The 26,907-nt window shown below is 38.7% G+C and overlaps 1 protein-coding gene across 1 annotated transcript; it reads left to right on the top strand.

The window, feature by feature from the left end:
- Positions 1 to 12,100: 12,100 nt before the first annotated feature.
- ADIPOQ (adiponectin, C1Q and collagen domain containing) lies at positions 12,101 to 24,240 on the top strand. The gene is made up of 3 exons (XM_074264229.1): positions 12,101 to 12,183; positions 19,388 to 19,612; positions 22,702 to 24,240. The coding sequence occupies exons 2-3, from the start codon at positions 19,396 to 19,398 to the stop codon at positions 23,226 to 23,228; spliced, it is 744 nt and encodes a 247-aa protein (XP_074120330.1). The 5' UTR covers positions 12,101 to 12,183; positions 19,388 to 19,395; the 3' UTR covers positions 23,229 to 24,240.
- Positions 24,241 to 26,907: the final 2,667 nt, after the last annotated feature.

Raw genomic sequence — 26,907 nt, 5'->3', positions numbered from 1 at the left:
TTCAATTTCCTCATCTGTAAAATGAAGAGGCTAAACTAGTTGCTTTCTTAGTCCCTTCTAGAGCCATGATTTTAAGTTCCCTACTTTCTCTGTGCCTCAGTTTCCTCATCTGTAAAATAAAGAGGCTAAACTAGTTGGCTTCTTAGTCCCTTCTAGACCCATGATTCTAAGTTCCCTACTCTCTCTGTTCCAGTTTCCTTATCTAAAATTAAGGAATTAAGTTAGTCATTGAAGTCCCTTTCAGCTCTAAAACTATAATCTCTCTACCACTGACTCCTTATGTGACCTCGAGCAAGTGATTTACTTCTCTGAAGCTCAATGTTCTCATCTGTGAAATGAGGGTATTCATCTATATGATCCCTCTGGTTTCCAAAAACATAATGGGAAAGATGGCATCTTGAGAAAATTATGAAAATAGGAAGTTACAAAATAGACCCATTAAGAGGTAATTATTCTAAAAACATGAATATCTAGAGATGGTCCTTTAAAATGCAATTGATAGAAATCCCCAAGAGATAATAAGAGGCTTATCACTAAATGTGTCCAAGCAAAGGCTAGGACAAGAATTCTGTAAAAGAGACCAGATGGAACAGTTGTACTTGATGATCTAAATTCAGAATTTATGAAATGGTCACTCCCCCTGGGTGTTTGACCACTGTTTTCATTTAGCATAGAGGGGCTCTCTGTTCTAAGCCTATGATTTCCTCCTGTAAGGAACTGTGAAAGAGGAAATTCAATCTATCAATGCAGAGATGTACCCTAAAGAGTTACCTGTCTTCACATATGTATCCTCCCCCTTGTTTCACCCCACTCCCACTCGGAAAAATGACATGTCCAGGCTCACCCAGCCAGAACATGTCGAGACCAGATAGGGATCCAGGTGTTCCTGATTCAGAATAACTCCACATTGCCTCCTGAAAGAGCCCAAGGATAAGAACCATTTCAAACTGAAGTGTCTGGAACCATTGAGAACAATCAGAAATGAAAGTGTGTTTCTGTAATGCTTGTAATCTGACGGAGAGCTGGCCCTAGAACCAGGAAGGCATAGATACTCAGTTACTCCTTGTGACCATTTACTGCTCTAAGTGACTCATTAAGTCTATAGAGAGAGTTAGCAAAACAATGATCCAAGATAATTTTGAAGGACATATGATGAAAAATGCCATCCATCTTTCAGAGAAAGAACTAATAAAATCTGAATACAGACCAAACTTATTTTTCTTGGGTTTTTTTGGGGAGGGTCTGTGTTTTCTTTCACAAGATGACTAATACGGAAATATGTTTTGCATGAACACAATGTATAGCCTAAATTGCTTGTCTTTTCTCTGAGGTATTAGAAAATAGCAGAGAGAATTTGAGACTCAATTTTTAAAAAATGAATGTTAAAAAATGTTTTTACATGTAATTAAAGGGAAAATGTCTTTTAAAAAAGACTTTAGAAAGTCTGCACTAGTAGAGGGACATATCTCATCTGGAAATTCACTGAACCAAAGAAATCATAGATTTAATCCCTATCTTGTTTCTGAGCCAACAATATAAGTTCTAGTAAGGCTAGTTTTTATTTACAAAAATTCAATTCACTCATCACTTTCTTTTGGCTTTTACAGAAAATCAGGAGGCCCCACAAAGAGATCCCCCATCTTTTTCTTTCTCTTTCCCTCTTGTCTTCCTAAATTGGGGGTATCATGGTTCCTTGGTCTAAGATACACACACACACACACACACACACACACACACACACACACACACACACACACACACTTCTCCTTTTCTCCCCTTCCCACCCTGTCCCAAATTAAAATCTCTATTGTCTTGGCCAAGGTCAACCTTTCTGAGCCATTTTTAGTTTCCAAGGATGCTTCCTTTACTATCTCCAAATAGGATTAAAAAGTAACGCTTTCCATTTCTTGTTGCTGCAAAAAGCAAAGTTCTGGAATAGTATTTTAGGCCCTTTCAAAGAGATTGGATTGTGTCCCTTCCCTCCTTCCCCCCCTTCCCACCTGTCTATCTTTCTCTGTCTCTATCTCTGTCTCTGTCCCTCTCTCTTTGTTCTCTCTGTCTCTTTGTCTCTATCTGTGTGTCTGTCTCTCTCTGTCTCTGTTTCTCTGTCTCTCCTTCCCTCGTTCCCTCCTCCTTCCTCCTCCCACCTGTCTGTCTTTCTTTGTCTCTGTCTCTGTCTCTGTGCCTCTTTCTTGGTTTCTGTCTATCTCTATCTCTCTGTGTGCCTGTCTGTCTCTTTCTATCTCTGTTTCTGTGTCTCTCCTTCCTTACTTCCCTCCCTCCCTCTCTGCCTTCCATCCTCTCTTCCTTCCCCCCTCCATAATCCCCATCCCCCCCCCCAAATTCAGAGCAAAATGGGAAGGTATAATTCATTTCGCAGATCCAGAGAATCTCAGAGCTGGAAGAGACTGAAGATTTCTACTTCACTCTCTCCCCTTTCCCATCAGTCCTCTACACAGCTGCCAAAACGATATCCCTCAAGGTCTGGCCCCCTCATTCCCATGTTCCTAGGGAAACTTCAGCAGTCCCCTAGGCCTCTGGGGTCAGATTCACATTCTTCTATCCCAATGTGAGTTCCAGCTGCCTCTGCAAACTTGCCCATGACTCTCCCATTCCTCCAAGTTCTCCATTCCAGCTCTACCCAGGGCACAGCATTCCGGGGCACACCTCTGGGGCTCTGCCCAAACTGGCACCCGTTCCTGGAATGCTGTTCCTCCCTTACCTCTGCCATGGCACCCCCCCAGCTCCCTTCCAGGCAGCTCAAGCACCATCTCCTGCTTTGACAAAGAAGGGCCTTTCCTTGTGCCCCGGTCACCGGTACTCCTTTTCCCCCTCCCTCTGCCTCAGGAAAATCCTTTGAATTGATTTGTATGGGTTTTGCATCTACCTGTTTATGCCAGAGTCTCACCACCTGTACAGAGCTCTTAGAGAAATGAGCTGAAGCGGACATCACCTCAGAATTGGCCAATGGGGGTCATTCTTGAACTTAGCTTTCTGGGACTGTTCTTTCGGCTTTTCATTTATTTATTTATTTATTTATTTGTTTGTTTGTTTGTTTGTTTATTTATTTATTTATTTTTATCCCCAACACTTAGCACAGTACCTGGAATGTAGTAGGGAACTTAATGTGTATTATTGTGTGATCCTGGGCAAGTCATTTAACCTCAATTGCCTCAGCAAAATCAATTAATGTATATTATTACTTGCTATTAATATTATGCTATTAGCATATTAATACTATGCTATTAATAAAGGATGATATTGATACTGACTGATCATTTCATACAGGCTGATGAAGTAAGCAGCTGAACTAGGCTTTGGTGGATTGCTGTTGCTTAATAGTGATCAGGGTTGGGAGGTACCAGAGAGACCTGGGACAGCCAAGAGTGATTATTCATGGGGTCATTCGAGAAACAAGCCAGAACATCTTCCTCCCCCCTCCATTCCGGGCGAGGGAGCAGCTCTCCATGAACTTGACCAAGTCATCAGAGTTCTGTCTCTCCTATAATAAACAGTCAGCTGCCTCCTCTCCCAAACTGCCTTGTAAATGCTTCAATTCATAAATGCTTAAGTTGATATATGTTGAATGTCATCTCCTTGAAAACAGGAATTCTTTTTTTTTTTTTTAACTCCCCAGGGCCTAATAATGGTTGACATACAGTAAAGGATTTTAAAATGCTTGTTGATAGCTACACAAAAAACGTATACATGTATTAGATTAAGCATATTTAATGTGTATTGGATTATCTGCCATCTAGGGGAGGGGGAAAGGGAGAGGAAGGGAAAATTTAAAAGAAAAGGTTTTACAAGGATCAATGTTGAAAAATTACCCATGTGGATAGAGCACCAATCCTAAAGTCAGGAGGACCTGGGTTCAAATCTGGTCTCAGACACTTAACACTTCCTGGCTGAGTGACCCTGGGCAAGTTAATTAAACCCAATTGCCTCAAAAAGAAAGAAAGGAAGAAAGAAAGAAAAGAAGAAAGAAAGAAAGAAAGAAAGAAAGAAAGAAAGAAAGAAAGAAAGAAAGAAAGAAAGAAAGAAAGAAAGAAAGAAAGAAAGAAAGAAAGAAAGAAAGAAAGGAGGGAAGGAGGAAGGGAGGAAGGAAGGAAGAGAAATATTACCCATCATATGTTTTGTAAATAAAAAGATTTAATAAAATTTTTTTAAAAAGAAAATATAAAAATGCTTGTTGATTGGTTTAAGTGTTATATAAATATGAATCAGAAGAAAAAAAAATCCTTTTCCTCTCATAATTATCTGCTCCAAAGAGGAAATCCTAAATCTAGAGCAAAAGAAATGAAAGTTGTTATTTCCTTCTAGGTATCACGCCTGCAATCCAAGCAGTTGTCACTGTGTTTCTGGGTTATGATCTATATGAGTGTCAGAGAATTTCAAAGATTCTCAGACATTTACTCTAATTCATAGCTGAACCCCCAGCAGCGTTCACCTCTTCTTTCCCCATCTCCTTTTCTGCTTCTCTCTTCCAGAAAGTCTCTCAAAGGATTCAGTTATATTCGCTGCAGGTACATGGAGTAACAGGGCTGTCCTTTAGGGTTCATCTAAGACTGCATGAGGTGGAGCTACATTTAAACAATAATTCAAAGCTATTTTAAAACCCTGAGCCATTATGCATACATCCTAGGAAGTTTTCCATTTCAATTCAATTGATGAAAACTATAAAGAAAAAGATTAATTTTTTTTTCAGATTAAATACTAACTCATATTAAGGATTATTGAGAAAATCCTTAACAAAAGTACACATACAGTATGCACCAGGTATGCTACAGGGTGCTAACCATCAGTCCTGCTCATCACTGTGTCAGAACAGGCAGTCATAGTCCGGGAGCACCCAAGGGCCATTATTTGTTGTACCCAGGTGTTTGTAATTCTTTAACTCTGGTTCTACACTGTAGAACATTCCTTTGATCTCATGATTGTTTCGGTCCATACCTGTCATTTCATTGATGTAGGGAATTCTTGAGCAGCTGTAGGCATAGAACACTGGGCCTGAAGTCAGGAAGCCTCATCTCCCCGAGTTCAAATCTAGCCTCAGACCTTTACTATCTATCTGTGTGACCTTGGACAAGTCACTTCACCCCGTTTGCCTTAGTTTCCTCATCTGTAAAATGAATTGGAAAAGCAAATGGCCAACCACTCCAGCATCTCTGCTGAGAAAACTCCAAATGGGGTCACCAAGAGTTAGACAAGAACAAAACGACAGATTAACAACAACTGCAATTCTTTTTATTATTATAAATTTTTATTGATAGAACATATGCCTGAGTAATTTTTTACATTATTCCTTGTATTCACTTTTGTTCTGACTTTTCCCTTCCCTCCCTCCACCCTCTCCCTTAGATAGCAGGTGGTCTTATACATGTTAAATATAAAAACTGCAATACTTGATGAAGAAATACTAGCACAGATCCACACCTATTCCATAATCTATAGTTTTAGAGAATTGACTGGACCATTGATCAGTCAAATGACTTATCCAGGAACATACATCCAGTAAATGTCACATTAGAACCAAGACTATATTGGCAGCTCCATACCCACTAAGTCACACTGTTTCAATACATTTAGTAATTATTGAAAATTTTCTTCTATGTTATCTCGATTACAAAATCTGTTTTTTCATATATAAGCAAAATTGAGCAGAAAAAATAACCTAACTAAAAAATGATTTAGCCAGAGAAGTCACTCATAGATCATAACCCAGAAACACAGTGACAACTACTTGGATTGCAGGCGTCTTACCTAGAAGGAAATAATAACTTTTATTTCTTTTGCTCTAGATTTAGGATTTCCTTTTTGGAGCAGATAATTATGAGAAGAAAGAGTCAGTCCCAGATAAATCCCCTCTAGGGATGCGAGTGTTTCCCTATGATGAACTTTGTGGTACAAACCCTTTCCCCCTAGCATTGCAGAACAGCACCCTGATGCAAGGCCACGGGCTGTCATTTGGGCTCCCAGCTCAACCTTGTTGTGGATTTAGGGGCTAAAGTCATCTTGCCTTGCAAAACAGGAAAGACTAGGATGTCCAAACACATTCCTCCAAGAACAGTAAATACAGTCTTTGCCAACAAAAATTCCGACCAGGTCCAGAAAGATCTCTTAGAACTTCGGCCCTGCCTAATATACCCCTGGGAAAAGATGGTCAGCTTGAGGGGTTCTAAATGTTGGAGAGGGTGGTTTGTTTTTTGGGCCAGCCCAAACCCATTCAGTACTATTCTTCCTTCTGCTGGGATCCCCACCACTGCCGGTGACCCTTGTCTTTGCCTCCCCCCAATTTTTCCTCACTTTCATGCACCTAATTTGGGTCTCATTCCTACAGGTTTCTACTCTGAGCCACTTATTCCCTTGAAAATAACTGTGAAATTCATTCATATTAAAATAGAAATGACTTATGCTTTGCTAGTTTTTTCTTTCTTTTCTTTTCTTTTTTTTTTAAACTTCTCCCAAAGGCATTTAATCTGTGGAAAGAACTTTAATGAAAGAATGTCAGGCATCATAAGAGTCAATAGAGATAATCCAGGAGTAAGAGCTTTCCCATGTCCCTTTTCTCACACCATTTAAGCAGCTAGATAAAGTCACCATTACTTCTACACTGTTGCTGTTCAGCTGTCTCAGTAGAGTATATTTTCTCAGTAGAGAAAATCATTTCAAAAGAAAACACAGACAAAAAAAAACCTGGAAAAATAAAGTTCAAAAAATATGTTTCTTGGAAAATGAACGGATGCCCATCAATTGGAGAATGGTTGGGTAAATTATGGTATATGAATGTTATGGAATATTATTGTTCTGTAAGAAATGACCAGCAGGATGAATACAGAGAGGCCTGGAGAGACTTACATCAACTGATGCTGAGGGAAACAAGCAAAACTAGGGGATCATTATACACTTCAACAATGATACTGTACGAGGATGTATTCTGATGGAAGTGGATATCTTCAACATAGAGAAGAGCTAATCCAATTCCAGTTGATCAATGATGGACAGAATCAGCTACACCCAAAAAAGGAACACTGGGAAATGAGTGTAAACTGTGAGCATTTTTTTTGTTTTTCTCCCCAGATCATTTTTACCTTCCGAATCCAATTTTTCCTTTGCAACAACAACAACAAAATTCAGTTCTGCACATATATATTGTACCTAGGATATACTATAAGATATTTAATATGTACGGGAATGCCTGCCATCTAGGGGAGGGGGTGGAGGGAAGGAGGGGAAAAATTCAGAACAGAAGGGAGTACAAGGGATAATGTTGTAAAAAATTACCTATGCATATGTACTGTCAAAAAAAGTTATAATAATTATAAAATTAATAAAAAAGTTAAAAATTTAAAAAATATATGTTTCTGGCAAATGTGGAAATAGGTGTAGAAGAATCACACAGGTTTAAATTTTGTTGGATTACTTTCTGTCTAAGAGAGGGGCTAGGGGAAGGGAGGGAGAAAATTTTGGAAAACAAGCTTTTTTCGAAGTAAATGTTGAAAACTATATATGTATTTTGAAAATAAAAAGCTATTAAACATTTTAAAAATATCCTTTGATGTTCTTTCAGACTCCAGCAATTTTTTTCTCTTAAAGTCAATAGCATTTTTCATCATAAGGCCGTTAGAACTATTTTACATCATCGTCTCATTTATAGTAGCTAAGTCATTCACAGTTCTCCATTGTATAATATTGCTATTACTGTGTACAATGTTCTCCTGGTTCTGCTCATTTTGCTTTGTATAAATTCATGTAAGTCTTTCCAAGTATTTCTGAAACCATCCTGATCAGCCTACCCATGAGCAACTGATATTTTTCTAATTGGTTCGACCTGACTTTATTTTTGTGAAAAGTGTTTTGTAATTGTGTTCATATAGTTCCTGGATTAATTTTGGCAGGTAGACTTTCAAGAATCTGATAGTGTCTGTAGTTATTTTAAATAGAATTTCACTTTTTTTTTTTTTGCTAGATTTTCTTGTAATAAATGTTGGTGATTTACATGGGCTTATTTTATATCCTGCAACTTTGCTGAAGTTATTTAAATTAGTTTTTCAGTTTATTCTCTAGGATTTTCTAAGCATACCATCATAAAGTCTGTAAAGAGTGATAGTTTTATTTCCTCATTGCCTAGTTTTTTTTTGGTTTTTTTTTGCTGAGGCAATTGGGATTAACTGACTTGCCCAGTGTCATACAGCTAGAAAGTATTAAGTGTCTGAGATCAGATTTGAACTCAGGTCCTCCTGATTTCAGGGCTGGCACTCTCTCTACCTATTCTAATTTTAAAATTTTTTTTTCTCTTGTTATAACTAGCAAGTGGTGATAATGAACATCCTTGATTTACCCCTGATTTTATTGGGAAGGCTTCTAGCTTATCCTTATTAGAAATATTTGTGGGTGATTTTAGATAGATGTTATTAATCAGAAAGGGACCACAGAAATCATCTAGTTCAATCCCTTTATTTTATAGGTGAGGAAACTGAGCCCTAAGGAGTTCAGGTGACTTTTGTATCCTAAGCCATTCTTCTGTGGCAGGAGAAATAGCTGTCCCATATCTGATATCTACAACTTTATATAGAGAGTACCTTTCTAAAAGAGATCACTTTGAGGGGGATAGTTATTATAACTAAACTTTAATTAAGAGATTTTCCCTGTGACTCTGAGGAGCATAATAAACTTCAGGGTATGAGGAAATCCTTATCTTTTTTTTTTTTTTTTTTTTTAGGTCAGACTTACTCATGACTTACCCATGACTAGGTACAATGAAGTAATTCTAGAGTAGGAAACCCTTGTGAAAAAGAACTCCTTCTGGGACAAGAATAGCAATTAGAAACAGAGCCATTAAGCTCCTGAGTTTCCTAGGTAGCAATTAGAAGCAAGAGCAAAGCAGAAGCAAAGACACCAGACTCATCAAATCAGCAGACAATTAAGAGAATGGCAGGAGGAACCTCCAATGGCCAGAACTTCAGAAGTATTGTCTACTAAGTCCAATGAAATTGGGTCTCCTTCCCAGTCATGTGGCCCCTCTCAGTTCTATTATCTTTGGGGTAATGTTACGCCTTTATATTGGAAACTTGAAAGAGATATTCTACCAGTAAAAGTACAGTTGGAAAGGAGTCTGACTCCTAGTAAGTAGGTGGCATCCTCGGTATTGAATCAAGAGGGTCTTGTCTTATGTCTATAGGAGGAAACCACCCTAAGTTTTTGTGTGTGGTTTTTTTTTAATATTCCAGTTTGTTTATTGTCTTGAATTTGACAAGCAATTTTTTTTTCTTATAGCAATAGCTGGAACTGATAGCTGTGTGACCTCAGGAACTTGTCGGTCTCATGACTTCTGGTCATGATTTTGTATTCATATCCCAAGGATACAAAGAAAGAAGTGAGAGCCCTTGTCCTCAAGGATTGGTGGGGTAACATCTACATATTAAAGTATATACAAAGAGGTATAGAACATTTGAGGGGTAGAAACATTGGGAATTGGGGAGGAGTTCATGCAGAAAGTGCTTGACCCAAGCCTTGAAGGAAATAAGGGAGTCCATTCCAAGCATGAGGAAGAATCCATTAATGGACTGGTGATATTCATGAGCAAGGCTAGTATGGGAAGAACAGACATAACACTCCCCCCAAAATGTTTACACAGCCTTTGCTGAAAATCTCTAAGCCAAAAATAATGAATGTTTAATAATATGTGAAAAACTAATGAAGTGGTTTTTCATTTTCTTCTCATTTTACAGATCAGGAAACTGAGGCAAACAGGGTTAAGTGACTTCTCTGAGATTATACATCTATATTTGAACTCTGGAAGATGAGGCTTCATGATTCCAAAGCCTGTACTCTATGTACTATGACATTCCCTTGTTGTCTCACCCTCATCCGTTTGTAGGAGCAGTCAATGGCTCCTTGAAGTAGAAGCACGTGGCTTGCTCAACATGCAATCACTATGTAGACTTGTGAGCATGCAAGGCATTGTCTTGGATCTGTTCTCTTTGTGAAAGAAAGGAGCCTTTAAGTAGGAATTGAGAATGCTTACAAAAAACACTAACCTACCAGCATGCTCTCTGACCAAGGAAAAGCAAATTGTAAACTTTTGAGTGGAGAAAGAAGCTTCCTGTCCTAAACTCTCCACTTGAACCCACACAGGACTGTAATTACAAGCTTCTTTTCTTATCTGATTTTTTAGATTCAAGAACAGCGGAGACCCCTGTGGCTTTATGAGCCTTAAAAAGTTGAGAAAGTGAACGAATTTCCTAACAGACAAATTCCCAGTACGACCCATATTCACCCAAAACTTACGTTAAATTCACAACTTATTAAACAAATGTTCAGAGAAGGTCATTTAAGTATGAACCCATCTTCCTCTAAAGAACAAACTGGTATAAAGGAGGGTATTGCCTTGGGTATTGGGGGAAAATGTTTGTGCTTCTGTTTCTATTATATCTTTTCAGTAAATATCTCTTTGTATCAGTGGGGGAAAAAAACAGCCTGAAACTAAAGAAATTCAAGGCAGAAGTAGACATATGCTTACAGGTGACTCAAGAGCAGAGGTCCTGAGAGCAAACTTTCCCAGATTCATCAGTGATCGCAACCAGGGCACTGATAGACTCCTTGAAGATGCACATGGAGGAGAAAAACTATTCATTCAGCCTCAAAGAGTAGTACGTAGACAATATTTATTATGTGAAGGGAGAGAGATTCTGAATTTTCTAGGGAGAATGATCCTAGGATTTAGCCAGAGGAAAAAAGGGCCTCACAAATGATACCAAACAAGAGTTTCCAAGTTTGTGGGCTCCCAAGTTTGGGACTTTTAGAGATAATATCCCAAAACAGCATACTTCGTGAAAGAAGAATATAGCCCATATGTTTCCTATTCAAAGACTAGAGCCTTGGACAATCCTATCTTCAGGGGGATGGGAAGACAAAAGATACCAGTTTGTGACAGATACACCCAAAAAGCATCAATAAAATATTCTTAAATGCATAGGATAAGAAAACAAAAATGAGTGCAGAAGGGAACATTAAACAAATAAAGCAATTTTATTACTTTGTTAAATTATATATATATATATATATTATATATTTGGCTTGTTTTTTAAGAAGTATATATATATTATATATATATATATAAAATATATAATATATATTATACATTATATAATATATAATATGTATTATATATAATATATATTATACATATAATATATAATATATATTATACATATAATATATATTATATATATATATTTCTTAAAAAACAAGCCAAATGAAACACATTACTTTTTCTTCATATACTGAGATATTTGTTTGTTGAATGATTGCCACGTTCACAATAACTTTTTTAATTTTAGAAACATTTTATTTCCCAATAGTTATCCTCTCAGCTGTCTGCCCAGTGGAACATTGCCTCATTACAAAGAAAAACTGAAAATTTCTCAAGACTTGGGATGGTGCCTCCTTCCTGCCTGCCTGCTCTAAACAATAGATGGGAGAGCTAGGCACATAAAGGTGATCAGCAAAAGACTTGGTGAATTATTAATCTCTCTGAAACATCGTACTATACTGAAATCATAATTTGACCAAGGATAAGGAGGAAAGCCAGGCTCACATGTGTCATCTTTCTTTCTTCATTCCCGGCTTCCTTTCAGCCTGGAAAACTCAAAGGTTTTGATCTATTCTTAGTTCAGGAAGCCTATTTGTAGGTCAATAGGTTTCTGTAGGAAACACTTGAAATGCAATGAATGCTTGGTGGTTCTCTTGGAAAGAGCACTTCAAATGAAAATTCACCCTTAAACACTAAAAAAGCTGTGTTCTTCTTGCCCAACCACATGGTACTGTCGTAAGGTTGTAACCCCTGCCAACTGAACTTAGAGGTCTAGAAGTCCTACCAAAAACCCAACTGCAGTTCCAAGAAGAACGCTACAGTTGGCTTAAACCTTGCTAAGTCAACACCATCTCTTTCTCAAAGCATTACACCAGGATTCCCAAGGGCCTTGGTTTGAGACAGCTACCCAGATGCTGAGATGGGAGTTGATTCGTGATCCTTGTTCCAAATGTGTAGACCAATGGGAAAAGAGTATAAAAGACAAAGTCACACATCCCCTGGCGGTCTCAGGTTGGTGGTCCCATTATACTTTCCTCCACACATCTGTACTGACAAGCCAGCAAATCGGACACAAAAGCAAACTGGTGGTAAGATTACGGGCTCTGGGACTCGCAGCTTTTGCTAGAACTGAATAACGACAATTTGGGAGGCCATAGGGAAAGGGTTACTAACCTGGATACTGTGGATAGATTTCAGAGGAAGAGATTTGTGAACTTGAAAAGGAAAAAAAATTATCATTATTTTCATTAGGCTCTGATTGAAATTTAATATTTCCCTCCAATATGAACTAATAATTCTGAGAGGCAGTTTATAAGTTACATCAGACTACCATGACACAAAAATAGATAAAGGATCCTAGCAATGGTAATGTGAAAAGAGCACTGTAGTTTTTCTGCTGAACTAGGAGCAAAACCTGTTGAGGTACTACTACTTTGGACTTCACCTATCTCGGCCTCAGCTTCCTCATCTGGAAATAGGGGGAGTTGGGTAGGTGGGCTCTGGGGTCTCTTCCAACTTCAGATCTATGATCCCAAGAGCTGATATGAAAACAAAAATCAGCCAGGCATAATGATCCACAGCTACCACCCCATCCACCAGGAAAACGGGGGGGGGGGAATCTCTTGAACATGGGTGTTGTGAGCTGCAGTGAGCTGATCCAAATAGGTGCATAAAGACTTTCATTTTTACAACGGACTCCTGGGAGAATAAATCTTTTAACAGATTACCAAAGGAGGGGGAAACCCTAGGTAGGAAGCAGAGCAGACAGAGCCTAGATATGAATCAAAATTCCCATCATGGTCCAGTGTAAGGAAAGACAGGGAAACCCACTCTCTACAAAAATAGATGGATGGATGGATAGATAGGCAGATAAATAAGTAGAGAGATAGGGGGGGAGAGAAAGAGAAAAAGAGAAACAGAGAGACAGAGAGAGAGACAGAGAGAGACAGAGACAGAGACAGAGAGACAGAGACAGACAGAGAAAGTGAGAGACAGAGACAGAGAGACAGAGAGACAGAGAGAGACAGAGAGAGAGAGACAGAGACAGACAGAGAGACAGAGACAGAGAGAGACAGAGAGACAGACAGAGAGACAGAGACAGACAGACAGAGAGAGACAGAGAGAGACAGAGAGAGAGAGAGAGAGAGAGAGAAAGAGAGAGAGAGAGAGAGAGAGAGAGAGAGAGAGAGAGATGGGTGGATGGATGAATAGCCACACAGATAGATGGATAGCTGGATGGATTGACAGATAAGCAGATGGAAAGATTGATCAAGTGGATGGATAGGCAAATAGCTAGATAGATGTAATTGTGTACATACATACACACATATACACACATTTATACTCACATATATGCATATATATGCAATATACAATCAGATACATATATATATATATGTATCTGATTGTAAATCAAATGCAACCACTGAAGGGGAAATAAAATCCACACTTATCATGCGCAAAGTAAACCATTATCATTTGATCAGAATGTCTCTTATTACAAGTTTCCATTCCAGAAAGTGATAAAATTGGAATCTGAGCTAAGAAATTCTTTGGTCCATTTCAGGAAAACAGAAGTCTTTGAAGCACGTAGGGTGAGGTGCAGGGGAAAGAACATAGGGCTAGGGGTCTGGAAGCATTCTTCGGAGTCATGTGACCTTGGGCTGCCTAACTTTTCTGGATCCCAACTTCCTCATCTTAAAAAAGAGAGAGAGGCTATGGAAAAATGACTTCCAATGACCTTCTCATCTGAAGTAAGGGGATGTTTAGTGTAGAAAGCACCAGCCTAGAAGGTTCTCTGAGATGTAAATTCATCCTGCTTCTATACTTGAGTCACTCTGGGGGCTTGGGGACTAGCTGTGAAGTTGGGGAAGAAAGAAAATTGGAATGTTACTTACTGGTAATGGGGCAGGAAGGAGCATTTCTAAGGAAACTCCAAAAGCACTCGGGAGAGAAAACATTGGGTCAAAACCGTGGGCCAGAGGTGATTCTGAGAACAATTCTAGGAAGAAGGAGTCTAGGCAAGCAGGAGAAGGAGAAAACTAGGAGAATTTAAAGCAGGGGACACAGTGCCATGAAGGCTAAATTGCTACAAACCTTGCAATTTTCAATCTATGTTGCTTTAGGACCTGATATAACATTTCCTGGAGTGATTAGCAGCAAAATCTCTAAAAACAAAAAGCAAAATAACAACCAAAAAAAGAAAACACTTGAAAGAAGGGCTGAGTGATGTGTCCAAGAAACACGGTTAAATAATAAGGGAAACAGACAGGTCTAATGTTGAATTTGGATTCAGGTCTTTAGGTCTTCTTGACTTTAGAAGTGGTGTTCTATCCACCACGCTCTTTAGCTGCCCCATCCAATTACACGGAAAAATTGTTTTTAATATTCACTTTTGTAAGATTCTCAGTTCTAAATTTTTCTTCCTCCTCCTTCCCCAAGACAGCAAGCAATCTGCTACAGGTTATGCATGTATAATCACGTTAAACATATTTCCACATTAGTCATGTTATGAAAGAAGACTCGGAACAAAAGAGAAAAACCACAAGAAAGAAAAAAAGTAAAAATAGTATGTTTTGATTTGCATTCAGATTCCATAGTTCTTTCTCGGACGTGGACGGCATTTTCCATCATGAGACTCTTGGAACTATCTTAGATCATTGTATTGCTGAGAAGAGCTAAGTCAATCTTAATTGATCATTGCACAACAGCAACAATGTTGCTGTTACTGTGTACAGTGTCCCCCCTGGTTCTGCTCATTTTATTCAGCATCAGTTTGTGTAAATCTTTCCAAGTTTTTCCGAAATTTGCTAAACAGTCCTTTCTAACCTGAAGTCAGTTAGAGGCTCTGCTTAGAGATATTGACTCTGCTAGCAGGAAAAAGTGAATAAAAAACAAAAACAAAAACGAACAAAACCAAAAACAAAACAGACCAAATTTCTAAGCTCTCATTATCTGCCTGGCCAGTGTACTCTAAAATAGCTTAGTCTATAGGGTTAAGAATTTGCTGACAGACCTATCTCCTTATGGCAAGAAAACGGTTTTGCTTTAGTTCGCTGACTACTGTGTGTTACACAACACACAGTCCTTAACTATTAAGAGCCGGCCTTTCCAAGAACTAAAGCTTAGCCTCTGGGTTATCAGAAAAAAATGAAAAACAGCAGCCAGCCAGCTCTTCCTGTAATGGGGATTGGGTAACATTTTAGATGCAGGCTGAAGTTGGAGCCCAGAAAATAGAAGCAGCAAAAAATGGTCAAGAAGACAGACCAATGGAGAACCAAAGAGATATTCTACCCAGCAAAAAAATGGAGTCAACAGAGCAGAAAAAGAAACAGTGGGGGCAGCTAGGTGGCGCAGTGAATAGAGCACCAGCCCTGAATTCAGGAGGACCCGAGTTCAAATCTGATCTCAGACACTTAACATTTCCTAGCTGTATGACCCTGGGCAAGTCACTTAACCCCAGCCTTAGGGAAAAAAAGAAAAAAATGGAAAAAGAAAGAAAGAAAGAAACAGTGGTAGCCCTACTGGGTGAGCAGCATTGTATTGTTCCTACATACTAGAATATTCTCCATACATATTCCCTATATGTCCTCCATCCAAATATGTTGATCACATGCATTATACACATGGGTGATCTGTATCTGTCTACTCTACTGAGGGTTGAATATATTTCTGGGAAAGAGTACCACAAATTTGTTGAAGGGAAGGTTAGTAAGACCAATATCCTAAGGCCCTATTATAAAAGGCAAAAAGAGAGGAAAAAAGAAAGGAAAAAGCCTTTGTTCTGGGTGGATGGAAAGATGGTAACTAACAATAGAAAGAAAATAGTGTTACAAATTTCATTTTTTTTTCAAAGAATTACCTTATCTGCTTAAGATTTTGCTTCATTTTTGAGAGGATTTGAATGGAGTTATAACCTTCATTTGGACTTTGATTCTATGCTTTTTAGATAAAAAAGCTTTCTTTCCTATGAAGATCTTCTTTGTCTCTGATTTTTTTTTTAAGAAAAAAAATCTTCTGACAATCTGACATTATTACAGATTCTCTTTTTCTCTTTAAGTTTCAAAGCAGACAATCAATATTTATCATAAAAAGAATTACTTTTAACTCAAAATGACAGAACATAAACAACTAACAAGAGTCAGGATCTAAGATCAGGAAGGAGATTCTAATGAGTACATACCTGTCCTTGTTGACTACCCTTAAGCCACCAGAACCAGTGAGCTACCTTCTGGAAAAATGTATTTGTCAAACACTGCCAGTAATCTCTGAAAGATCATAGAAAATAGTAAAGATCCCACAAGATAGCATAAGGTAAGATATCTCTTAAAATCCAAAAAAGGAAAGAGGACAGCCAGCCGAGAATAGAGAGTGAATTTAATTTTGATTTTGGGAGAATTTCTAGAATGAATCACTAGAGAGATGCTCTGAACATCTAGCGAAGGAAACGGTGATTACAAAAAGCCAGTGTTATTTTATCAAGAATAAGCCATGCTATACCCATTGATCCATTTGGGGTCTGTACCCTAAAGAGATCATACAAGAGGCAAAAGGACCTATGTTTGTAGCAGTCCTTTTTGTAGGGGAAAGGGAACTGGAAACTGAGTGGATGGACCTCAGTTAGGAAATGGCTAAATAAATTACGATATTTACATGTAATGGACTATTATTGTTCTGATTTCGGAAAAGCAAGGAAAGTCTTACATGAACTGATATGGAATGAAGTGAACAGAACTAGGAGAATATTGTACACAGCAACAGCAAGCCTAGATGTTCAGCTGTGATGGCTTTGGCTCTTCTTAATATTGCAGTGATTTTAGACAACTCCAATAGACTTGGAATGGAAAATGCCATCCACCTCCAGGGAGAGAACTCTGGAGACTGAATATGAATTGAAGCCTAGTATTCTCACCTTCTTTTTGTCTATTTGTTTACTTTTTTCTATCTCATGGTTTTTCCCTTTTGCTCTGATTTTTCTTGTACAACATGACACAGGAAGACTAACTAAAATATGTTTCAAAGGATTGTACATATTTAACCTATATCAGATTGCTTGCTGCCTTGGGAGGGAGGGAAGGAGAAAAAATTAGAACAGAATGTCTTACAAAGATGAATTTTGAAAACTATTTGGACAAGTGGAATACTATTGAGAAAGAAAAGAATAGGTTATGCTAGAATAATCACATCCTCCCCCTCCACACACACAGCATTACTAAAGTCATAGAAGAAGTGAATGTTATGGGTATAATTGACCTAGATTTTAGCAAAGCTTTTGATAAAATCTCATCTTGTACTTGCAGAAGAGATGGAGAGAAGGAGAGCAGATGGCTTCAGAACTGACTGGATGCTCAGATTCAAAGAGTAGTTGTTAATGGTTTAATATCTACATGGTAGGAGATCTCTAGGGTAGTGTCCCAGAGATCCATGATCCTTTGATACATGATGAGTTCTTTTAAAAAAATTAATATTTTATTCTTCCCCCCCCCCCCGTTACAGGCTTTTAACAATTTAATAGACTTTTTTTTTCAAATTTTGAGTTCCAAATTTTTTCACTCGCTCTCATTGAGAAGATGAGCAATTTGGGTAGTTAGGCAAAGCACATTTCCATGGAAGTCAGGCTTGGAAAGAAAACAGACTAGTTGAAGAAAAAAAAAAAGAATCTCTCCGATGTGAATTTAAATTCCATTGGTTCTTTCTCTGGAGATGAACGGCAGCTTTCATTCTAAATCCTTCTGAATTATCTTGGATCATTGAATGGTTGAGAACAGCCTAGTTATTCATAGGAGATCATCACACAATATTGCTGTTACTGAGTAGTACTTATGCTCCTTATACTTTGCATAATTCATATAAGTCTTTCCAGCTTTTTCTGAGAGCACATGGCTCATCATTTTGTTATTGTTGTTGTTTTTGTTGTTGATTATTTCTTATAGCACAATGGTATTCCATCACAATCATGTACAACTACTTGTTCGGCCATCCCCCAAGTGATGAATGTCCCCTCAATTTCCAATTCTTTGCCAAAGAATTTTGGCAAATATTAAAAGAATTATAAATAAAAATTAAAAAAATATTAAAAGAACTGCTGTAAATATTTTTTTGTCCAAATAGGTCCTTTTCCTTTTTGTTTTGTTTTTTATCTCTTTGGACTGCAGACCTATTGGTATTGCTTGGTCAAAGGATATATATATATATACATATATATATAGTTATATATATAGTTATATATATATAGTTATATATAAATATATATATTATAAATATATATAAAACTATATATAGTTATATATATAGTTATATATATATATAGTTTTATATATATATATAGTTTTATATATATATATATATATATATATATATATATATGTATATATATATAGTTATATATATATGGTTCTGTAGCCCTTTGCACATAGTTCTAAATAGGTCTCCAGAATAGCTGAATTAGTACACAACTTCATGTTTTCATTTTCCCACATCCCCTCCATCAGCTGTCATTTTCCATTTTGTCACATTAGTCAATCCGACTGGTGTGAGGTAGTAGCTCAGAGCTGTTCTAATGTGCAATTCTCTCATCAGTAGATCTAAAGCATTTTTCATTTGATTTTGTCTGAAAACTGCCTATTCGTAGCTACTTATCAATTGAGGAATGGCTCTTATCTCTATAAATTGGACTCAGTTTTGTATATGTTTGAAAAATGATGTCTTTATACCCGATGGCTTCTTAACAAGTAGTGTAACAAGACAGTCCTGAACCTAAGTCTAAGAGAAAGTGAAAGCACAGGAGTCATTCAGTCTCATTTAGAAAATGAGATTTGGTATCCAAGACAATTAGAGAACCAGAAATGAGGGTGTATGGTTCACTGCTACATGTGGGATTTGCTTGGTCTAAATTAGGACTTCTTAAACTTTTTCCACTTGCAACCTCCTTTGGCTCGAACATTTTTTTACACAACCCCACACGTAGGCATATAAAACAGTCATGTAAGTCAAACATTTACAGATGATAAATCATAATTTCACAAAAACCATATACAATTACAAGACTTCTTAGACTTTTTAAGAAACTTTAGTCTAAATTGTAGGAGATCAGAAAGAAGGATTCTGGGTTACCTGGGAAGACTAAAGAAGAAAAGAGATCTGGGTCACACAGGTAGGGGGGAAGGATTTGGACTAATTCCCGAGATGGCAGGATTATAAAAAGACCTGCAGAGGCCTCCTGCATAGATGAGATCAGCCCCCAACTTGTCGCCTGTCCTTTCCAAAGACTGATGCTATGGATGTGAATTCCAGGGTTCACGATGGCGCCATGGACCATGCTGTGTGTGTTGCTGCTGGCTGTCTTGTGTCAGTGCTTGGAGCCAACCAGCTCCACAGAGGATCTGCAACCTTTACCACCCAAGGGGGCTTGCACCAACTGGATGGGGGGTGCCCCAGGCCACCCTGGCTACAATGGGGCTCCAGGCCGGGATGGGAGAGATGGCGTCAATGGTGAAAAGGGGGAGAAAGGAGATGCAGGTGAGCTCGAGGGCCACATCTTTTCCTGAGTTTCCTGAGTAAAGATTATGCATGAAGCAGGCTAAGAGATGGGTGTCAAGGTCATGGATAAAGTGAAGTGGAATAGCACTGTGGACATTGTAGCAAACCATACAGTTATAATTTAGACTGAGAACCAACATTTATTAGGCTAGTCACTGGGGCTATAAAAACAAAAGCTCCCTTCAAGGAGCTTCCATTCTATTAAGAGAAATACCAAGCAAAAAGCATTTATTATGCACTTACTAAGTGCCAGGCATTGTGTGGTAACCTACTAAAAGATAAAAAGAAGGCAAAAACATCTTGTGCCTTAAAGTAATTCCAATGAGATACCACCAAGATACAGAAAGTGGATGGTAGATAATCTTAAAGAGGGGCTGAGTAGATAGAGCATCAAGCCGATAGTCTGGAAGACTGATCTTCCTGAATTCAAATTCAACACAACTGAACAACAAATGTTAAGGGGAAAGGTACTACAATTTCAGTCCATCTTATGTAACCCATAGTAAATAGAGCATTTACAAATGTACCAGGTTCTAGATGAGTCCTAGTGATATAAAGTATAAGAAAAAAGACTGCCTTATTACTCCTTCCTTCCTTCCTTCCTTTCCTTCCTTCCTCTTTCCTTCCTCCTTTACTCCTTCCTTTTGTTTTTCTTTGTTTTTCTTTTTTTCTTCCTTTCTCTCTCCTCTTATTCTTTCCTCCTCCTCCTCCTCCTCCTCTTCCTCCTCCTCTTCCTCCTCCTCTTCTTCTTCTTCTTCTTCTTCTTCTTCTTCTTCTTCTTCTTCTTCTTCTTCTTCTTCTTCTTCTTCTTCTTCTTCTTCTTCTTCTTCTTCTTCTTCTTCTTCTTCTTCTTCTTCTTCTTCTTCTTCTTCTTCTTCTTCTTCTTCCCTAACTTCAAAGAGTTTATATTCTAAAAAGGGAACACATCATACAAAAGTTGGAAAAAGATGGGAGGGTGCAATGTGAACACTGATGTTTTGGACACTTCATAAAATGGTGGTCTTGGACAGGAAGTCCCCAATCAGAAGAAGGGATCATAAGGATGGAGGCATCTCTAGGCTTCAAAAGCTGCTGGTAAGAAAATAGAAAAGTCTGGAGAGTTTGGAATAGAACCCAAGTTTGATAATCACTCTGCATTTACCAACCCCCCCCAGCAGTAGGGACACCCTCTGTCTCTTTTCCAATCGATCTATTGATTCCATTCCATTTCACTCAAGTCCAGGCAAGGGTATTTGCTGTCTAGCCAGCCCAATGCTAGTTGCTAGGAGTACAAAACAAGATACATAAAACGATTAGACAATAATAACAGGGAGTCTGTAATCATGTAAGCATGGATAAAAGAGATCTTAAACAATGGAAGGGAAATGAGTATCATGAGTTGCTAAGCTTGGTTGGAAGTTATCCAATTAAACAGAATTCTCCCACTATAAATTTGTGATGTGTATTCTCAGGTGACTCCTACTGCTATTTGACCAGCCCTCCACTCATTCTTAGGAGCTCTTTATCTCTCTGGGTCCCCTCAATGAGCTAGGGTTATTTTCTTTTTTAAGTAGATTTAAAAAATTAGTCATTTTCTATTATCTCATCACCTTCGCCCCACCCCCATCCCCCACCTCTATCAAGCTTCTCTGAGGGGCAATGCAACCTAGAAGAAAGAGGACTGACTCTGAAATCAAAAGAACTGCATTCAAATTCTGCTTTTGATGCTCATTATTTGCAGGAAATTGGGCTTGCTTGACTTCCTTGCTTGAACTAGACAGCCACTGAGGCCCCTTTTAATTGGAAGTTCCATGTTGAGAGCCAACGGCTTTGGCCCAGGTGTCTCCCCCCCTCCCCAAGTGGGCCTGCCCAGGTGTTTCTCCCCCCTAAGTGGGCATTACCCTCAGACAAATTGTTCTGAGAATCAGCCGACCACAGGTGGGCATTACCCTCAGACAAATAGTTTCGAGAATCGGCCGACCATAGAATATTCCAACATTGTATACTGTTCCTGTTCATTGAACCAGCCATCCCCATGTTCCTTTTCCAGGCCCAATCCTACTTCTCCATCACTCTTGCTCCTTTCCCAGGCCCTACTCTACTTCTCTTTCTCATGCTTTTTGCTATATAAGCTGTACCCCAAGAGCAATAAACTGAGACCTTGACAAGAATCTGCTTGGTCTCACTCTTCTTTCTCACCCGTTTCTCTTTCAGGCTGGGTTCCCCCTTGACTCCCCGAATAACTGAGTCCCGCTGGACCTGGACAGTTCCAAATCTATCCCCTGGAACCAAGATTGTTCCGGAATCTTTTAGGGCTGTTTTCCTCTATGTTATTGTGTATGTTGTTTACATCATCCTGCCATGATTTGGGCAGATCTTCCCCTGCTGGAAAAGCTTTGAGTTTAGTCCTGGAATCTGACTGGCTCTGTTTTCTGAGGGCCATCCTGACTAAATCTCCAGATGCTCCAGAGATCCCCTCTCGGGGATGAATCCTTTGACCCGGGCTTTAACACACCTGAAAGCAAAGCTGGCCCACCCTGGCTAAGCCTTGTATCTCCCTGGTAGCTAGACTAAGCGAAATTTAACAAATGTTCGTCAGTTGTGACGAAGTGGAGGAGCCAACATTTCTTCTGTCTATTACACACTAGTACTGGGCCCTGGTGATACAATGTAGGAAGAAAACATTCGGAGAGGGCATGTTACACTAAGAAATACAATGTGTCCGCCTAAGTCGATACAATGTAATTTGCGGAGGAAGAAGGCAACCATGAATGAGAGATGTAGGAACAATGTTGAGGAGGAGGAGATGAGAATAAAGTGGGAGATGATGGAAGGAGAGTAGAGACCAATCCGGCCAGAATAAGAGAGACCTCTGGAGGCATTTACCTAGCATGTGAGGCTGGAGAAATTATCGATTGTTAAGGGAAAACATACTGATGTGTCCGGCCCACGAGAGACACTAGTGAGGGAGCATGGGCTGTCTCTCCCACCAGTCACTCTGTCATGGTGGCCAGGGCTTTGAGTCCTGCCGTGGTAGGATTTAGAAAGGCTTGGTCTGTCGTGACTGACCATGATTTCTTCCATAACAGGTCTGCTGGGCCCCAAGGGGGATGCTGGTGAGACAGGTGTTCCAGGAGTTGAAGGTCCCCGGGGCTTCCCTGGACTCCCGGGGAAGAAAGGAGAGCCGGGAGAGGCAGCCTACAGGTACCGCTCGGCCTTCAGCGTGGGGCTGGCCGCCCGCGCCCCGGTGCCCAACGTCCCCATCCGCTTCACCAAGATCTTCTACAACGCGCAGAACCACTACGACATCACGACCGGCAAGTTCCGCTGTAACTTCCCAGGCCTGTACTTCTTCTCCTACCACCTCACGGTGTACATGAAGGACGTGAAGGTCAGCCTCTTCAAGAAGGACAAGGCGGCCATCTTCACCTATGACCAATTCCAGGAAAAAAACGTTGACCAAGCCTCAGGCTCTGTCCTCCTGTACCTGGAGTCTGGTGAGGAAGTCTGGCTCCAGGTGTACGGGGATGGGGAGCACAATGGGCTCTACGCAGACAATGTGAATGACTCCATTTTCAGCGGTTTCCTTCTTTATCACGATGCCGAACAACCTTAAGAGAACACCAGAGGGGCAGCTGAGTGACACAGTAGATAGAGTCCCAGCCCTGAAGTCAGGAGGACCTGAGTTCAAATGCCGCCTCAGACACTTAACACTTCCTAGCTGTGTGACCCTGGGCAAGTCACTTAACCCCAATTGCCTCAGGGAAAAAAAAGGAGAGAGCACCAAAGAATTCCCTCTAGTCTACCTTAAAAGGCAATCTAACCCCCACAGCTCTGATCTCCATTATTCTACCAGGGACCCTGAACTTGGCTCATTCATTCATTCACTAACTTTTTGGTTCCCTGTATTTGCTCTGTGGTCAGTCCAGTCCAGTCATGAAGCAAGAGATGAGACCATACTTATTGTCTCCGGGGGACCACAGAGTTGGGCCGAAGGGGACCAAGGTTTAAACACATCAAAAATAAAAATGCAAGAAAGTGTCAAGCGATTGATAGACGGAAACAGGTATTCCTGGTCACTTTGAGGCTTCCTTTTTAATGGACAACATTTTCTCCTCTTCACAAAGGGCATATCTGAATTAGTGCCATCATGAACCATGCTCTTCCCAACAACTCTCCCCTCAGAGAGGATAGTTCTATCCCCTAGTCCTAATTCTCCCATTAGGTCAAAAGAAAATTTGAGAGAATTGATCTCTTTCTATAAAGTCACCTTTTTGTATCCACACCTGTCAAATTCCCCTCTTTAGGAGAATGGATTTAGAGTGAGAAAGGCCTTAGACACCATGAGTCTAATCATCTTCTTTTACAGATGAGGAAACTGAGGCTCAACGTGCTAGACTAATTCTTTTTCTAGGATTTTCACTAAAGTAGAAGCTGATAGTGTTCTATAAATGTATAAAAACTGATCACCTGACTTTGGTTCATATTTAAATTCTGCATAATTCCTAAGCAGACACCTATAAGGATAAAACTAGAGCCTTAGCTATTCTTTATCTTTTCAAAATGTTTAAAAATTTCCACATCTATGATTAACCTAAACATTAGTACAAATAAAAGCTTTGAACAATGATTGTTTGTAGCTTCATTTCTGAGGGAAGAGGGGCAGGAGTTTTAGAAAGGATGGAAGGCAAAGTGATTAACACGGAAACGTTTTACATGATTGCACCGGTATAACTTTTACTGGATTGCTTACCTTTTCAGGGAGCAGGGGAGGAACAGAATTTGGAACTCAGAACTTAAAACACATGTTAATAATTGCTTTTACATATAATTGGGGAAAATAAAATTCTAAAAAAAAAATTTTTTTAAGATGGAAGGAAAGGGAAAAACATCTAATCTTTTGTCAGAAGTTCAAGGAGGTATTATGCTCTCTAAAAGAAATCACTGGAAATTTCCTCAGGGCTTTGAACAAGAACAAGTGTATTCAGAGGTAGTCTGATTTTTATATCTTACTGTGTGAGTCCCCATGGAATAAACAGACTAAGCGTACACTTTATCTAGCTGTTCTTTCACAGTGTGTCATTGTTAGGACCACTGATCATATTGCATCCAATAATGCTCCCAAGTGGAGGGACATTTTTTTCCCTAGTTTTATTGTTGTCTTATTTTTATATCATAGTAATCTCTCATTAACCAATTTCTACACTTTTTCTTTTGATACACAATGACAAAAAACATATTTAAGAAACGGTTAGTGACGTAACAACCAGGTCTTCTGACCTTCTGACTAGATCTCATTTCCTCCTGGTAGTCTTCACCTCTCTATTGAGAAAAAGAACAGGCATTTCCTTATCAAATGAGATATGTGTGTGACTTGTACAACTTAAAGTATTACATAAATGCCAACTGCTATTTTATTGTTGCTATTATCAGTTCTCCGGAATCAAAATTGTTCATCACAATTCAATTGCTTTTTAGTGTTATCGTTGTCATTACAATCATGATCATTATCACATTTTATCTTACTTTTTTTTTTAACTCTTCAGTACTTCATTCATGTTCTTCCATGTTTCTCTGAAATCTTTATTTTTCTTTTTTTTATTATAGTTTTTATTTACAAGATATGTGCATGGGTAATTTTTCAGCATTGAAAATTGCAAAATCTTTTGTTCCAACTTTTCCCCTCCTTCCCTTTCACTCCTTCCCCCAGATGGCAGGTTGACCAATACATGTTAAATATGTTAAAGTATAAATTAAATACAATATATGTATACACCTCATATTATTTCTTATTCCATTAGAATCATAAATTACAATTTGTGTGGCCAGCCCCATTTATTTTAACCTAAGAATTTTCTACCCCAAAGAAAGCTGCTGTAAGTATTTTTATAGAGACACTCTTTGTTTCTCTCATTGACCTCCTTGGGGTATTTTGCAATAGTGAAGAAAAGGCTATTTCTTTGGTATGTTTTCTTTCCCCATGAATCACCAGGACTTTAAAAGCTGGAGTATGATATCATAGCCTCAGAGGATCATAGATTTAGCCCTGAAGGATTTCTATGGGGCTATCAAATCCAACACTCTCCTTTTAGAGATAAGGAAACTGAGGCACAAAGAGGTTAAGTGATTTGCCCATTGTCATATAGCTAGTATGTTTTGGATAATGGATTGGAATTTGGGTCTTCCTTGTTACTAATCCAGGGTTCTTATTCATTATAGCATATTGTTTCTCATCACAAATCTGTAAGTGACTACAAATGCTATGGAGATTATATACATACATACATACATACATACATACATGCATATATATATGGAGGAGAGAGAGATCAGTTAGTTATCTGATAAAAAGTAAAGAACTAACTTTCAAAATTCATATTTCATCTACATGGTATATGTTTGATTGTATAATAGAATGTTTCTAAATATACAGAGATTTGTCTCTTTTTTTGAAGTTTTCACCCAGTTATGCATTATGCAGATATAACATTAGATCAAAGTCTAGATCAAAGATCAAGGCCCATCATTTGGGTTACTTTTTTTAAGGCAATGAAAAAAGAAAAATGCAGGTGTCTCCTTTGTGCATTAAAAATGCTCCCAAATAGTTGTGCAAGTGGAATCCTATATCAGATGGATTAAGGGATTTAGTTAAATGAAATATTGCATGTCGGGTACACTGTAAACTTTAAAGTACTAATGTCTCAGATTATTGTTACTTAAAGCACTAGATAATTTTATAACACAAATAGCCAATTTCTAAAATTTAAAATTCAGATGTTTTGATAAATTACGTCTTCTTCCGATTTTTGGTTCTCCCTGTCAACTGACAAGAAAACACAAATATTCATGGGATCATAGATTTATAACCGAGAAGAATTTTGGAGTCAGTGAGTCTAAGCCCCTTATTGCACATGTGAAGAAAATGAGATTTAAAGGCTTAAGTGATTTGCCTGGTCCTTAATGAAACACACAATGAGAGCGAATAATAGAATGAGCATGTTCTCCCTCTCTTCTAATGGGTAATTTGGTGTCTGGAAGAGGAAGGGGGTAGGGAAGAGGGTGGACTCTCAGCACACTTATTCCCTTCCCCACACTTTTCCCACAAGAACTGAAAGAGTAAATTAAGACTTCCCAGCATATTACCCCCAAAATTTGTCAGTTGCAGTAGCTGGGGAAAATGTATAGATCAAGAGAACTGGAGAGGCCATCTCTTGGAAACAAAATCCCTAAAACTAAATCGGAGATTGGCAAAGAAAGGAAGACTAAGAGTTATCAGGTACTGAATTATTCAAGGA

Source organism: Sminthopsis crassicaudata, chromosome 4, assembly GCF_048593235.1.
Source record: "Sminthopsis crassicaudata isolate SCR6 chromosome 4, ASM4859323v1, whole genome shotgun sequence".
In the NCBI taxonomy this organism is placed as follows: domain Eukaryota; kingdom Metazoa; phylum Chordata; class Mammalia; order Dasyuromorphia; family Dasyuridae; genus Sminthopsis; species Sminthopsis crassicaudata.
Note: the sequence above shows the minus strand (reverse complement) of the source record. Positions and strands in the feature narration are given on the sequence as shown.